Source organism: Lithobates pipiens, unplaced genomic scaffold (assembly GCF_037356315.1).
Source record: "Lithobates pipiens isolate NorthernLeopardFrog02 unplaced genomic scaffold, aLitPip1_a1.2 Scaffold_19, whole genome shotgun sequence".
Classification (NCBI taxonomy): Eukaryota; Metazoa; Chordata; class Amphibia; order Anura; family Ranidae; genus Lithobates; species Lithobates pipiens.
In genome coordinates this window covers 116,166,032-116,182,695 of record NW_027507764.1, presented here as the reverse complement: position 1 = coordinate 116,182,695, position 16,664 = coordinate 116,166,032, and the positions used below count along the sequence as shown (strand labels likewise).

Below are 16,664 nucleotides of genomic sequence, written 5' to 3'. Positions count from 1 at the left end.
GGATGTGAAAATGAGAGCTTTGCCCAGGGATGGACATTTAAAATAACATTTTCTAATTTGCTCACCTGTGAGCCCTGTGGCCCAAGATATGGACTGTCACAGTGCTGACCTAGCTACGTCTGGACCAGCAAGGTACCTAATACCTCACTGGACTTCAGGTGGTTATACCAGGAGGATGCCTGCAGCTGCAGGCATTGCCCGTGTCCTGTTATTTAGAGCCGGCGGTCGGCTCTCTTGTAAAAGCAATCCTAGCAGCTAACTAGCCCCTGGATTGCCTTTACAAGCAGCTGGAGGGGACATCTCCCCCCTCCCCCCCACAGCTTGCTGAGGCTCTCCCGTCCCACTGGAAGGCCCAAGAAACCAGCCAGCACATCTGCCGGCTGGACGAAAAGCAGAACAAAACCGGGATTGGCTTTGATCGGCTCTCCGCTATGGCAACTTGACTTCACTTCTGATTTAGCCCGGATGTCAACTGCGCCATTAAAAAAAAACTGCATTTGATAACACCAATCTTGGCATTTTGAATGCTTTTAAGGGCAAATTGGGGATTTGGGGTCTTCTAGAGTCCAGATCTCTCTATAAAGAGTATCTGTGACATGCCTATTGCTGTCATCAGGATGTTTACATTCCTTGTGACAGCAATAAAAGTGATACAAAAAACATTTAAGAAAAAAAATGCAAAGCAACAGTGTTCAAAAAATAAATAAAAATTAAAGTGTGCACCCGTCAGTACCCCACACACACACACACACACACAGTGATTGTCCCACACATGTGAGGTATCACCGCAAACCTCAGATCATGGACAGCAATTCTAGCACCAGATCTCGTCTGTATACTTAAAGTGGTAACCTGTAAAGGCTTTTGAAGCGTCGCCTTTGGATAGTAGAATTTATGTGGTTTATCGCTGTTGCACAGGCCTGCGTGGATTTTAAAGCGTGACATGTTTGGTATCCACTTACTCGGTTTAACTATGTTTTATATTTTACAAAAAAAAAAAAAAAATGGGTTATACATTGTGTTGCATTAAAATAAAAAAAGTCTATTTCCCATAAAAATTGCATTTTAAAAACCACTGTGCAAATACCAACAAATGTATTTTCTAGAGCCTCCGCTTTAAAAAAAATATATATGGATATTGTAAACCACAAGCTATCACAATAAAGACCCAATGATTAAAGCTAGTCCTAGATGGATCAAATTTCAGCCGATTCAGCAGGAACTGTCCGAGATTCAATCCATCTATGGGCAGGCAGACTGTACCCAAGTCAAGCAACCAGCAAGTGAGATTTTTAGCATGCAATATTGGCAGTGTTAACAACCGCTAGCAGTAGGCACTGTACTTTAAAGCAGAGTTCCACCCAAAAGTGGAACTTCTGCTCATTTGTCTCCTCTCCCCCTCCGGTGCCACAATTGGCACCTTTCGGGCGGGGGACCCGACAGATGCTGTGCTGACATCGCTGGACTCCAGGACAGGTAAGTGTCCTATTAATAGCCAGCAGCTGCTTTTTTTTTGGGCAGAACACTGCTTTAACTACTAGTTAGTACAGCTTTAAAGTGGTTGTAATCCCTTACAAACCACTTTTTCCTACAGGTAAGCCTAGATTAAGGCTTACCTGTAGGTCAAAGAAATATCTCCTAAACCTATACAGTTTAGGAGATATTTCCCCGCAGACAGCAGCGCGCAGGCGCACAATGCAGGCCGCAGATCACGGCGATATGCCGCGAGCGTCAGCTCCCGTGCGCATGCGCGGGAGTGACGTCATCACGGCTCCAGCGAATCACAGCACCGGAGCAGCGAGACCCGGAAGATCGATGGCAGTGGCGAAGAGGAAGACGGAGGACCGCTTCGTGGGCTTCATTCTCAGGTAAGTTATTCATAATGAGCTAGTATGCTATGCATACTAGCTCATTATGCCTTTGCCTTACAGGGTGTGTTTTTTTTTTTTTTTGCCTTTACTTCCTCTTTAAAAAAGTAGGATATACTGCATTTGTGTGCATAATTGGACATTTAGGAGGCCAACTGAAACTACAGTAAAATGTACAAAAACGATTATTTGCAGTTCTGTAAATTTTTGACACTCTTGTAAAATCCATAATTTAAATGTTTCCCCCTCACTCTGAATAATGAACAATAAAAAATAAAAAGGGTATTTACAAAACAAAAATCAAAGAAAAAAAAATGCTGTGTATACAAAACACACAAAAATGTGCATAAAAGCATGCACTAACAAATGTCAATCAAGCACAACAATCAGCTTTTGTATGGGGAAACTTACACTATTACCCACCACTTTAAGCAGAACTATAGGCAAATTTCCCCCCCCCCCCCCCAATTTGGATAGAGCAAGGGTTCTAACCCCTATCAGATTTTTTGACATCTGTGTCCCATTGCAGAGATTTCCCTTCACTATAGCCACAGGAAGTGAGAGGAAATCCCTGCAAATTAAGGGAATTCCTTGCTTCACCCAAATTGTATACCCACTGCTTGCCCATTCTAAAAGTTTACTCATCATCGTAAAAGCCAAATAATAAAACCTTTGTGAAAGCATCAGCATAAAACTGTCATTAGACATATTAAACCAAAGTGTTTGAACACTGCAAATTCGGTGCAAAATAACATAGAAATGTAATGTTTGAACCATTCTAAATTAAAATCTTGTTAGTACATAACCTGCACACTAGGCGACTAAATACCATCAAAAAATTTTAATCAAAGAAATTCAAACCCTTTTAAATGCTTTCCAACAAGATCATAGTAGAATCAAATCATTTGTACAGCTAATTATTTCAGATTTCCAGTAAATATACACGGTTGTTTGAAAGGTAGAATATTCTTTGTTTACTCATTTACTTATTTTTTAATCACATCAAAAGCCATCTCAAAAATAGGATATGCATAATTAAGCATAAACCTAATAAACTACAACCAACAAAGTCTGCGTTAAACATTTATGTTAAATTCCATTCCGATTCTCACTATGTGGCCAGGTTTACCAAGTTACCCTAGGTTCACACCTATGCTTTTTTTAGTGCGTTTTGCAGTTTGCAGAAATGCACTACACAGTCTAATTAACATGGTTTCCTATGGTACAAGTTCACATCTCTGCCTTTTGTGCTTGGTGCGTTTTTTGCAAAGGGGGACTTTATTCCAGCGATTTGCAGGTAATAAAATGGAATTGCACCAGAAACGCAAGCGTGTTGTTTGTGATGCAATTTATGATGTGTTTTACGTTTTCTTCTTTTAACACTGTATATAGCTGGTTGCTAAACAGGGGGACGGGAAGCAGCTGCCACGTCCTTAACAAGCAATGAGTCACAAGCTGTCAGCCGAATGTAAAAAAAAAATTATTAAAAATTGCCGGCAAAAGAATATTGTGAAAAAATAAATAAATAAACAGCACTTCAGGTCTAGTATGGATCCATACCAAAGCCTTATCCGAGCATGCAACCCGGCAGGTCAGGAAAGGGAGGGGGACGAATGCCGCCACCCCCCCACCATACAAGGCAGCATGCCCTCAACAAAAAGCAGTGAAATAAAAAAAAAAGGAGGAAAGAGCTCTGATCTAGCCTCTCCCAACACCATCTTTGTGTGCCATCATCTCCTGCTGCTGGCTACCCGCTATAAGAAAAAATTAAATAAAAAAATAAAAAAAGGGAAGATCTCCTTCTGTGGCCTTCTTCCTTCGTTGTATTATCTTCTGCTATCTGGCATCTCTTATATAACTATGGGGCGTGGCCATCTGATGACATCACCCAATGTTTCACCCGGCAGGCTCTCTGGGTGATGTCATGAGATGCCCACACTTTTTTTCTATAGTGGGTAACTGGCGAGGAAAAACACTGCAGCAGGAGAAGATGGAACAAGAAGACGGCGGAGGGAGAGACGGCTGAGAGCTATATTTTTTATAAAGGACTTGTCAAAAACCAACTTTTTTTTTTACATTTCATTTCACTGCTTTTTGGAGGTGAATGGGTAGGGGTACGATGTACCCGATACCAGGGTGGATAAAAAAAAACAAATCAGATTTTTATCCAATTTATTTAAATAAAAAGCTTTTGGAGTAAAAATGTATCTAAAGATAGTTATTTTGTTTATTCAGCATGAAGTGGAGCTTAGTTAGGCTCGGTTCACACAGGGGCAACACGACGTGACTTGATGTGGCGTGACATGACTTGGACCCGACTTACAACACTACTTTAAGTCGCCCCAGGCCAGGCGACTTGCCATGGCCAATCAGAGAATGAGCTCTCAGGGGGAACTCCTTTTGAGAGCTGATAATTCTCTGAGAGTCGTCCTCTGTATAGACAGAGATCCGACTTGGAGGCGGCCTCCATTGAAATCAATGGGTACCAGTCGGCTACAAGTCAGATTGAAGTAGTACAGGAACCTTTTCTGAAGTCGAAGCGACTTCAGTAGTGTGCATTAAGACGGCTCTCATTCACTTACATTGATTTCTACATGTTGTGCGACCTGAGGTGACTTGGGGCGACTTGAAGTCGGATCTGAGTCGCCCCTGTGTGAACCGGCACTTATGTAGCAGGAGGCTGTATATTCTGCAATATTTACATTTTTGGTAAACTCATTTAACGAATGCAAACTAAGATAACATGCACTGCATTGATACATTCACACAATTTCACAGTAACCATGAGATAAAACAAAGTTCAGGAATATTACTTTATCCCATTGTTTTGCAAATCTATGTACACTACAAACTGTATGATTGCATCGGTTCGGATATCACTGTTTTACAAACCTGACAGCTTATTATTCTAAATAGGAAACCTTCATTTTGTTTGCAAATATTAAAGAGAGTCTAACTACCAGCAAAAATAAGTCCTTATATTTAAAGAGCACCTGTCATTTCAGCTCTATCATGGCAGCGCCTGTTAGTGGGTATCCACTCACCTGCTGCTGCCACATTCCTCACCTTGTTGTGTCACTTCCACATCACCAGTGTTAAAGTGACTGGGACCGTCAGTGAGCCAACAATGGGTCAAAGGAGGAGCCGCTGCTGGACAGAGATGACAGTTGCTCTTTAAAAATTATGATTTAAATAGAGTTGATTTAAATCAAGCCTTTTTACTAGTGGTGATTTAAATCGAACTCAAATCCACCCTGCTTAATACCCATTCACATGGGGAGGCAGGATCTGGGTGCCCCCTTCTTAAAGGGGGCTTCCAGATTCCGATAATCCCCCGGCCCACAGACCCTGACGACTACCGACATGGGAGCAAGGTGCTTGGGGGGGGGGGGGGTAAGAGCACCCCCCAAGTTGAGGGCATGTGGCCTGGTTCAGGAGAGGGGCCTTGCTCGCCCCCTCCCTTTCCTGACCCCCTCCCCGAGCTGCATGCTCAGATAAGGGTTTGGTATGGATTTGGGGGGGGGGGACACACCACACCATTTTTTTTGTTTTATTGGGTTGGGGGGGCTTTTTTTTTATTATTATTTGCAGGCAATCAGAGCTGAAAGCCGATGACTCATCGGTTGTTAAGGACGTGGCGGCTGGCTTACCGACCCCCTGCTTAGCAACCAGCTATATACAGTGTGTTTACAGAGGAAAAATGCATGAAAACTGCATGCAAAAATTAGGGTTTAAAAATGCAAAACGCACTGCAAAACGTGCCTGAAAAACATCAAGCGCAGCTGCATAGCAATGAACCTAGACTTAAACAGTATTTTTGAACACATGCTAGTAAATAATTGACACTATAAAAATGTAGATAGAAAAAGAAAAAAAAAAAAAAAACGCAACAGGGTATAAAAAATACAACAAGCAAAACCAACCAACCCTATATGGACAACATGCAGCATAGTACCCATTGCAAATGATGCAACTCCAAAACAAATATAGAACACATTTAATCCCAAAAAAAAAAAAAAACAATCAGGTTTTTTTTTTTTCCTTTTTATACCCGATTTGGCCAGTTAGGCCTCATTTACACATCAGCGTTTTGTAGCTTGAAGCTCCAAAACAGTAGAGGATTAAAAAAAAAAAAATCTATGTTTCTCTAGGTAGATGGTTTGTATCTCCACTACAAGTCGCCTGATGCTCAAAAAAGTTCTGGAGCTTTATTCAGAGCTCCAATCGGGCAGATTTGTGCATTTTTGAGGTGATTTTATATTCCGTAAAAATGAATGGAAATGTTTAAGTTGAGCGTTTGAGAGTTTTAGCACAATCTTCTACTTAAATTAGATAATTAAATAAAAAAAATAAAAAAAACACACAAAAAACAAATCATAAAGAAATAAAAAATAAAATAACCCAAACCCAACCACTAGCATTAACCCCTGACCCTAACAAAATACATTCAAATTAAATAAATGAACCCCTAACCACAAAAAACTTTAAACACTAACTAAGCTCTTACACAAAAAAAAAAAGTAAAAAAATTAATTGAACATTAAATAGTGGATGAAAAATCAGAAAAACAATCTATATTTTTCTCTATTGGCTAAAAAAGGGCAAAGCTCAAACGCTTTAAAAATGCTGTACAAAAAAAACACGCACACAAACATCAAAATAAGGCCAAAAAAACAAACATACAACGCTCAGGAGTAAGTGCACCCTAATTACACAATTTTCCTATTCAATTTTCTTTTAGGATTCAACAGAACCATATAATATGAGGTCAAACCTGCACACTTTCAATGTGTATGCAGTCAGGCAGGCACTTGCACTACAGAGTTGAAGGTAAATCTAAAAGGAAATTGAATAAGAAAATTGTATAGTGTATGGCCAGCCTTTATTTTTCAGCTTGCTTTAAAGCTCCGTCCAGAAGTAGCAGTTAGAGGGTTCAGGCAATTTAACAATGGGACTAAACCTTTAAAAAAATAAAACCCATTGTGAGCAGGCAAGATCTTTACTGTATTGTTCCTTCTGCAATAAAATAAACCTCAAGCCCGTGTTCGTACTCTTCTTTAAAATATATAAGTGGAGCTCAGGGTACATTCCCAGCACAGTGCCTGTGTGCCGGGATGAATGAACTCCTGTGCATGAGCTGGAGTTACATCACCTCACACCAGGCAATCAAGACCCGGCTACCCAGAAGTTGGTAAAGATATGCCAGCCCAGGGAGGAGATCTTCTGAACGTCAGTTTATTGGAGAACAGGGGAGTATTTCCAGGGTTTAGTTCCACTAACACTGACAGGGGTGCTTACAATGGTCAGTTTTCATTCATTTAGTACATACTTTTTTCCTAAAAATAAAAAGTTTCTATATAAATAGTGTTAGCTGGAGTTAGGCTTTAAATTATTAGATAGTTATGTCTAAGCCTGATATCAAATAAAAGGATTTTACCGCTAGTGGCAAATTGCCGGCAGCAGGATGGAAAGATTCTGCATGTCTGTCTCTATGGATTTGCTTCCCATTTAGCCGAGGCAGTGAGATACTGACCCCAACACTGATGAATATTGAGCAACATTCTTGCTCAAATACAAATTGCAGTTTCTCAGGGACAGACAGGACGCCACTTGGCAACTCAAAGGTTTGTGATGTTTCCTGAGGCAGAATTGCCCATCTAACACTACCCTCTACAAAAGGTTGGTGATGTTGTTGCCAAGGGTGGCTACATTGCTTCGTTATATATACAGTAGAGGAGTGTAGCCACCACAGAACAGTTACTGGCCAGTTCACCAGGTGGAAATAATACTGAAAAAGAAAAGTAATGCAGCCACCGCATCCAAGGATTGGTAAACTGCAACAGATTACCATTCTTGTTTTCGGGTTTAGATACGTTTTAAAATCTCACTGCAAACTGCACTTGTGTAAAAAGTTTATTGACGGAAACTAGGAGGTATCAATGCACAGAGCACGACATCATTTCTTCAACTAGGCCACTTGTTTCAAATGATTCCGATAACATAAAGGCATGTAATAGTGGCACATAGAAGGATCCTGGAAACACAAGACTGTTACAGAAACAGGGGGGTCTTGGAGGCCTAATCTTAGTACAAGGAGATCAGTGTTGAAAGCTAACAGAATAGTCTGTTCTAGTACAATGGAGAGACTGTTGAGTTGGATAGAGTTGGCCCGCATAAGCACAGGGGTCAAAAGGACCTGTGTTAACAAATGACCAAGGTGTTTGGTTGAAGAATCAGCCGTTATGTCAGCATCCTGCTGAAGTGTCAATGATCACTAAACAAGGATGAAGTCAGCACAAATCTGACACAAAAGTCAACACCTGTCTTCTAAGATTGCATCCGGGAATGACAGAAGTATTCTCCATCACACACAGAATTGTGAAAATAAACACTTATCATTTATATCCAGCAATCCACAAAAAGCAGGACACCAATAAAGCAAACAAAAAGCATCTGAAACACACTCGTAAATAATATCTCCATTTCTTTATCATTCAAACTGAACAGAAGGCAGAAACTCATGCAGCAAACAGGACAATATGGGGGGAAAATACATAAAGCAGAGAATGTGACTTTCAAATAAGATTCTCCGCTGGTCAGTCAGTCATTTAAAACAAATGGAAATGGAATACGCCTGCAGTGTATGCTTGGTGAATGTTGTATTCGTTCATTTATAAATAAGTGTGTATGAGAGGAGAACTCCGGGCAAACCCCTTTTTATAGTTCTGGATAGAATGGGGAAGTGTTAGACCTGCTATCAGGTTTTTATTGCAGTTCGTTTCTCCTACTGGGGAAATAGAAGCCTTTATTTGGACTGGTGATCATGATCACAGAAAAAAGTGAGGGGAAATCCAACATTTTACAGAACAAGAGGTGAGGGCAAATCTTCCATCGGGGACACCTGATCTGGGGAATTTTGACTTTTGGAGACTTCACCCATGTTCCTGCTGCATCATTGGGACAAATGAAGGCAAATTTCCCCACTTAGACAGTAAAAAATAATCTGGCAAGTAAAATGCAGTACATGTTTTACTCTAACAACTGAAAAAAAAAAAAATAAAAAAAAATAAAAAAAAAAAACTTTGGCTTCACATCCATTTTAACAACTTCAGGGGGAAATGCAGCCTGTCAACCCAGTATATGTCTGACAGGTGTCCTGCTGGATGTGGACAGTGTAGAGGATCAGGGAGAACCTCAGGAAGCAGAAATGGTGCAGAAAATATGGAGGTGCAATATGTTCTGTATATGTCATAACAGGACCTGCATCATGGCAGGTGATCTGCAGGGCAGGAAGGAGTGGTGGACAAGGATGGGTGTGACACTGTGTGTGTGACAAGTATGAGGCATATGGAATGTGCTCTACACATATGGTGTGTATATACCAACATGACAGATGAAAGAACACAAAACTTGTGCTGTGAAAAGCACCCCGCTCATTCATTATATGCTGTGTACACTGGATGACAGCTGTGCTGGAGTAAGGGAGTCATGCTTACAAGACCACTTGTGTGTTGTCTGCCACAGGCTTCCCTCCATGCCTAATATTATATATATATGTACAATGTGTGACAGGTGGTGTGTGTGTGTGATAGGTGTGGTGAGTACAGGGTGCTTTGTGTGTGTAAAAAGTGAAGGTGCATACAGGTGTGTTGCCTGTAAGACATGTGAGGTGTATGCAATGTTGCGTGTGTGTGTGTGCGCGACAGATGAGGTGTGCGCATGACAGATGAGGTGCGTGCAGTGTGTTGTGTGCGCATGACAGATGAGGTGCGTGCAGTGTGTTGTGTGCGCATGACAGATGAGGTGCGTGCAGTGTGTTGTGTGCGCATGACAGATGAGGTGCGTGCAGTGTGTTGTGTGCGCATGACAGATGAGGTGCGTGCAGTGTGTTGTGTGCGCATGACAGATGAGGTGCGTGCAGTGTGTTGTGTGCGCATGACAGATGAGGTGCGTGCAGTGTGTTGTGTGCGCATGACAGATGAGGTGCGTGCAGTGTGTTGTGTGCGCATGACAGATGAGGTGCGTGCAGTGTGTTGTGTGCGCATGACAGATGAGGTGCGTGCAGTGTGTTGTGTGCGCATGACAGATGAGGTGCGTGCAGTGTGTTGTGTGCGCATGACAGATGAGGTGCGTGCAGTGTGTTGTGTGCGCATGACAGATGAGGTGCGTGCAGTGTGTTGTGTGCGCATGACAGATGAGGTGCGTGCAGTGTGTTGTGTGCGCATGACAGATGAGGTGCGTGCAGTGTGTTGTGTGCGCATGACAGATGAGGTGCGTGCAGTGTGTTGTGTGCGCATGACAGATGAGGTGCGTGCAGTGTGTTGTGTGCGCATGACAGATGAGGTGCGTGCAGTGTGTTGTGTGCGCATGACAGATGAGGTGCGTGCAGTGTGTTGTGTGCGCATGACAGATGAGGTGCGTGCAGTGTGTTGTGTGCGCATGACAGATGAGGTGCGTGCAGTGTGTTGTGTGCGCATGACAGATGAGGTGCGTGCAGTGTGTTGTGTGCGCATGACAGATGAGGTGCGTGCAGTGTGTTGTGTGCGCATGACAGATGAGGTGCGTGCAGTGTGTTGTGTGCGCATGACAGATGAGGTGCGTGCAGTGTGTTGTGTGCGCATGACAGATGAGGTGCGTGCAGTATGTTGTGTGCGCATGACAGATGAGGTGCGTGCAGTGTGTTGTGTGCGCATGACAGATGAGGTGCGTGCAGTGTGTTGTGTGCGCATGACAGATGAGGTGCGTGCAGTGTGTTGTGTGCGCATGACAGATGAGGTGCGTGCAGTCTGTTGTGTGCGCATGACAGATGAGGTGCGTGCAGTGTGTTGTGTGCGCATGACAGATGAGGTGCGTGCAGTGTGTTGTGTGCGCATGACAGATGAGGTGCGTGCAGTGTGTTGTGTGCGCATGACAGATGAGGTGCGTGCAGTGTGTTGTGTGCGCATGACAGATGAGGTGCGTGCAGTGTGTTGTGTGCGCATGACAGATGAGGTGCGTGCAGTGTGTTGTGTGCGTATGACAGATGAGGTGCGTGCAGTGTGTTGTGTGCGTATGACAGATGAGGTGCGTGCAGTGTGTTGTGTGCGTATGACAGATGAGGTGCGTGCAGTGTGTTGTGTGCGTATGACAGATGAGGTGCGTGCAGTGTGTTGTGTGCGTATGACAGATGAGGTGCGTGCAGTGTGTTGTGTGTGTATGACAGATGAGGTGCATGCAGTGTGTTGTGTGTGTGTGCAGGTGAAGTGTGTGACAGGTGGTGTGTGCAGCGTGTTGCGTGTGTCGGGTGATGTGTGCGTCATGTGTGTATGACAAATAATGTGTGCAGAGTGTTGCTGAGCAGAGACAGACGAGGTGTTGGAAAGGTGTTTATGTTACTTTATGGGGAAAGTATTGTTTATAAAGTTTATTCCAACAGATCTGTTTCTTGTTGTCAGTGATAGCAGTGCATTGTGTAACACATATACTGTACAGATTGTCCCTTGGCAGCCGGGAAGCACAGTATGTACAGTGTGAGGAGGAATCCAGCATGATGTTCTGTATGTACAATGCTGTGACAGTAGAGAGTTCTGTACTCCGGCAAGGATGCGGTCAGTCCTGAGTGATGTATGGAGTGTGCTCGGGGGGTAAATACTGACTGCATGGAGTGTGGGGTATGGAAGACATCTATGAGGTGTATGCCATGGGCTCTGTGATGGGCAGTGTGTACAGGGATGTCAGAAGAGATCTCGGGGTGTGCGGGGAGAAGTGTATAGACAGTACACTAAGTGTGGTGGGCAGTACACAGTGTAAAGTGTCTTATGCAGATGGCTCTATGTAGTGTGATGGGGGAGTGTAAAGTGCAGTATGCAGAGTGTGGCAGTCAGCAAGTGATTGTGCAGTAGGCAGCGAGTAGTGTGCACTATACATTGTGATTGGGGTGCAGTGGGTAGTATGCAGTGTATAGTGATTGTATGGGGGGGGGGGGGTATTCATTTGGTAATGTACAGAGTGACAGGTAGTGCATGAGGCACAGTGGACATTATACAGAGTGCAGTGTGCGTGTGGGGCCTGTACCCAAGGTGCAGTGGGCAGTATACAGGATGTGACAGTGTGTGGAGTGCAGTGGGCAGTACAAGGGTGCAGTGGGCCATAGACAGTGAACAGTATATAATTGACAGTACTTAGGGGACAATACGCAGGGTGTAGTATATAGTAATCAGTGGGCAGTACATGTGGTGCAGCAGGCCGTATATAGTAATCAGTGGGCAGTACACAGGGTGCAGTATATAGTAATCAGTGGGCAGTACACAGGGTGCAGTATATAGTAATCAGTGGGCAGTACACAGGGTGCAGTATATAGTAATCAGTGGGCAGTACATGTGGTGCAGCAGGCCGTATATAGTAATCAGTGGGCAGTACACAGGGTGCAGTATATGTGGTGCAGCAGGCAGTATATAGTAATCAGTGGGGAGTACATGTGGTGCAGCAGGCAGTATATAGTAATCAGTGGGGAGTACATGTGGTGCAGCAGGCAGTATATAGTAATCAGTGGGCAGTACATGTGGTGCAGTGGGCAGTATATAGTACACAGTGGGCAGTACACTTACTTCTTGCGGGCTCCATCTTTGCGGGGGCGGCCCCGGGGTCTTTTGTCGGTGGGGGCAGGCGGGCTGGCTGGGGCCGGGGGCCCGGGCTGCTCACAGGCGGACTCTAGGCTCTTGTCCTCGGATGACATCCTAGGGAAGGAGGGGGCCGCATGGATCGTCCCCGGGCTCAGGCCGGCGCATCATTCGGGTGACAGTGAGGGGGGGCGGGGAGGGAGTGACGGAGTGGAGGAGGAGGCGGCGGAGGCCCGGCTCACCCCCCGGGGATGATAATAATAACAACAACAAAGGAGGAGAGGGGTGAAGCGCCCCCTCCCGGGGCCTCTCCTCACACCGTACACCTCGGCCTCACACGGTTCTCTGTGGAGCTGTCCGGTCAGCGCCAATCCCGAGTCGAGTCACTGGATGTGCGACAAGCTGCGTGTGACTCACTTCCCCCTCCCTGCGGGCTCCCGTTCAGTCGCCGCGCATGCGCGCACCCGGGAGGGGGAGGGAGGGCGCGCGGCTAGTGACGTCATTACCCCCATCAACCCGCCCCTCACACTGACAGCAGAGGTGGGAGGCTTCGGCGAGCCACAAAACCCGGAGTCCCGGAGTGAAGGGACGTCACGGGATCGGGGGAAGCCGGCGGAAAGGAATCTCCTCTGTGGATTGCGAAATACGTCACGTAGAGCCGAGCCGTCCCATCCGATCTCCTGTCAGCAGAAGAGGGAGGGCGATCACCATTCACTACCGTCCCCTCTATAATACACACAACCCTGCAAACCCACCGCTCTGAAGCACGATATACACAATACAATCTGATTGTACAATCGTCTCTATGCTACCCATACACTATGACAATCTTATTAAAGGGTACCTGGTATGATAAGGGGGTTTGCCCCGACCCCGCTGCCAGAGGGGACCTCAGACTTCAATTATAACAAAAAAAAACCGTATTTTCCCTGGAGAGCGCAGTAGTGTGAGTTTTTTTATTCTTTGCGATATAAACATAAAAAGACAGAAAACTTGGGAAAATATATATATATTATTTTCTGTTGTAAAACATATCCAATAAAATATGTAAAACATCTAATTACTTCATCAATTAGGCCAAAATGTCTTTTGTTACATGTCTTAGTTAACCACCACCTGTCCGCGCTATAGCCGAAAGACGGCTACAGTGCGGACCTAATTTGCACATACATGTTGGATGCAGACAAAGACAACCCAACGCGTTTCGACATTTAATACATTATAGCTTTCTCATTTCAGGGGAAAAAATTGTCAAGACAGAGTTATCTATAATACAAAATGGTATTAGAGACATAATATTTCTACACAAATACAGTAGGTATTCTAGATATCATTATACATGTATCCACTCATCGGTTGAACTAAGAGAAAGAATCTACCTGCTCATTCACTCCGCATTCAGTGTGCAAGTCCTTGTAATGTTTCTGAAATTATCATTTTTTATTGCCATGCATTTACACAAATTTGCGGTGCGTTCCTATGTGTTTACATGAAAATAATCATCATGCTGCATACAAAGCATGGCGATAGGGTAGATATGCCACATGTCCTCAGAATAGTGCCTATCATTTATATCAGTGGGAGGAATAGTGCCCATCATTTATATAAGTGAAAGGAATAGTGCCCATCATTTATATCAGTGGGAGGAATAGTGCCCATCTTTTATATCAGTGAAAGGAATAGTGCCCATCATTTATATCAGTGAAGGGAATATTGCCCATCATTTATATAAGTGAAAGGAATAGTGCCCATCATTTATATCAGTGAAGGGAATATTGCCCTTCATTTATATCAGTGAAAGGAATAGTGCCCATCATTTATATCAGTGAAGGGAATATTGCCCATCATTTATATAAGTGAAAGGAATAGTGCCCATCATTTATATCAGTGAAGGGAATATTGCCCATCATTTATATCAGTGGGAGGAATAGTGCCCATCTTTTATATCAGTGAAAGGAATAGTGCCCATCATTTATATCAGTGAAAGGAATATTGCCCATCATTTATATCAGTGAAAGGAGTAGCGCCCATCTTTTATATCAGTGAAAGGAATAGTGCCTATCGTTTATATCAGTCAAAGGAAAAGTGCCTATCATTTATATCAGTGAAAGGAATAGTGCCCATAATTTAAAGCAGTGAAAGGAATAGTGCCCATCAATCATTTATATCAGTGAAAGGAATAGTGCCCATCATTTATATCAGTGGGAGGAACAGTGCCCATCTTTAAAAACAGTGAAAGAAATAGTGCCCATCATTTATATCAGTGGGAGGAATAGTGCCCATCATTTATATCAGTGGAAAGAATATTGCCCATCATTTATATCAGTGAAAGGAATAGTGCCCAGCTTTTATATCGGTGAAAGAAATAGTGCACAGCTTTTATATCGGTGAAAGGAATAGTGCCCATCTTTTATATCAGTGAAAGGAATAGTGCCCATCTTTATATCAGTGGCAGAAATAGTGCCCATCATTTATATCAGTGGCAGAAATAGTGCCCGTTTGTTTATATCAGTGGGAGGAATAGTGCCCATTATTTATATCAGCCAGAGGAAAATTACACTGTGATTTTCAGCAAGCAAAAAAGCACAGTGTTTTCAGATGTGCGGGGCTGCGATTAAGAATAACGCACCTCTGCAAAGGACTTGCAAAGTATGGCTGAGGGTGGTTGAAGGTGTGGTAACAGGTACGATTTACGTTCTGTCCCGCACCCAGAACCTCCCGCACTAGTGTACACCTAGCCTCAGAGATGATAGTCCAGATCTAGGATGTATTTAGCTAATTTAAACAGAACAATAATGATACAAAGTTATACAATAATGATACAAAGTTATAAAATAATGATACAAAGTTATAAAATAATGATACAAAGTTATACAATAATGATACCACTCATCTACATTGTGACACATGAAGACTTGATTCATCCAGACTTGTCATGTAGCTGGAAGGCCAATTCAAAAGTTTGTAAAACTCGGGTGAATGATATATTTATTGAAGGACTCATGTTTACACTTGGACATCAAAGTCGTATGACAAGTTGCAGTCCATTCTTTTCAATGGCACCCATTCAAATCAACAATAAAGTGCACAATAAAGTTTCAGCGACTTTGAAAAGTTGCCTGCACTATTTTGGTGCAACTTTTGATGCAGCCTTGGTCCATAGAATGTAAACTTGGATCAAAGTCGGGATCCAAAGTCTCACTGGAAAGCGTTCAACTTTGGAGATGCGCTAATGGAGCCTAAAGCCAAGACCCCATTCACCCTGCGACGCACGTATGTGCATTTTTTTTGTGCTAATCTACATTAGACAAGCATGTCAAAGTAGCTCCTGTGCTTTTTTTTTGTCAGTGAGACTGGTACATTTCTGTAATGCTTGTTTTTGTCACACACCTGCCAGGCGCATTTGGGATGCCATTGAAGACTAATAACACTGTAAGCATGATGTGTTTTTTGTCACATTTCTGTGTGCGTTCCTAAAACGCAAAGGTGTGAATGGGGCCTAAGTTTACATGTGCGGTTAAATTGTTGCACCTCTGAAAAGCGTATTGCATTTAAATCGCTTTTCAGAGGTGTCAGACAGACCTGATAGGATGCCTGTTTTAAACCTTAAAATGCCACACTACTATGCCACAACTGAATATGTGGCACATCCTTATTAACTTTCATGAGTTATACTGCGTAGCCATTCTGCTCACCAAATGTGACGGGGGAAACATTTTGCTGTGGACAGGAAGCATAACTTCGCAACCGTGGTATGTGAACCCCCCTCCTCGTCCATTGCCTTTGCAGCTTAAGGGGGTGGTAAAAACCTAGCTCAACTGTGCAATTTTACCACCCTGAAACCGCAAATCTAAGACCTGTTGTTCACACCACTTCTGTGTGAAACGTGTTTCGGTGTTTGTTTCCTTCACAGAAACGCACTTCCCTCCTTAAAGTGGAGCTCCACCCAAAGGGAAAACTCTGCTTGCCTGCCTTCTCTCCACCTCTGCTTCCACATTTGGGGGGGGGGGGGACCTGGTTGGAAGCCCACGTCTGTCTCAGTTCAGCCCCCCCTCTTTCCCCCACAGCCTTCGGGGACACTTCACAGGACTTAGACTGAAGCCCATCTACAAAGTGAAGAGCGCTTTGTGCATGGGAAACGTCACTGCCGGTTTCCCTTAGTCAGGATGGCGGTGCCAGCACCTGATTGCCAACTGAA

At 43.7% G+C, this 16,664-nt stretch overlaps 1 protein-coding gene across 9 annotated transcripts in view; it reads right to left on the bottom strand.

The window, feature by feature from the left end:
- The window catches only part of KMT2C (lysine methyltransferase 2C), a 407,832-nt gene extending 394,921 nt beyond the window's left edge, over nucleotides 1-12,911 (bottom strand). For all 9 annotated transcript variants that reach the window (XM_077491169.1, XM_077491171.1, XM_077491174.1 and 6 more), the window contains exon 1: nucleotides 12,455-12,911. In XM_077491169.1, coding sequence (XP_077347295.1) covers nucleotides 12,455-12,582 — 128 coding nt within the window. In that variant the 5' untranslated portion in view covers nucleotides 12,583-12,911. The remainder of the gene's footprint in view (nucleotides 1-12,454) is intronic.
- Between the last annotated feature and the right edge of the window lie 3,753 nt (nucleotides 12,912-16,664).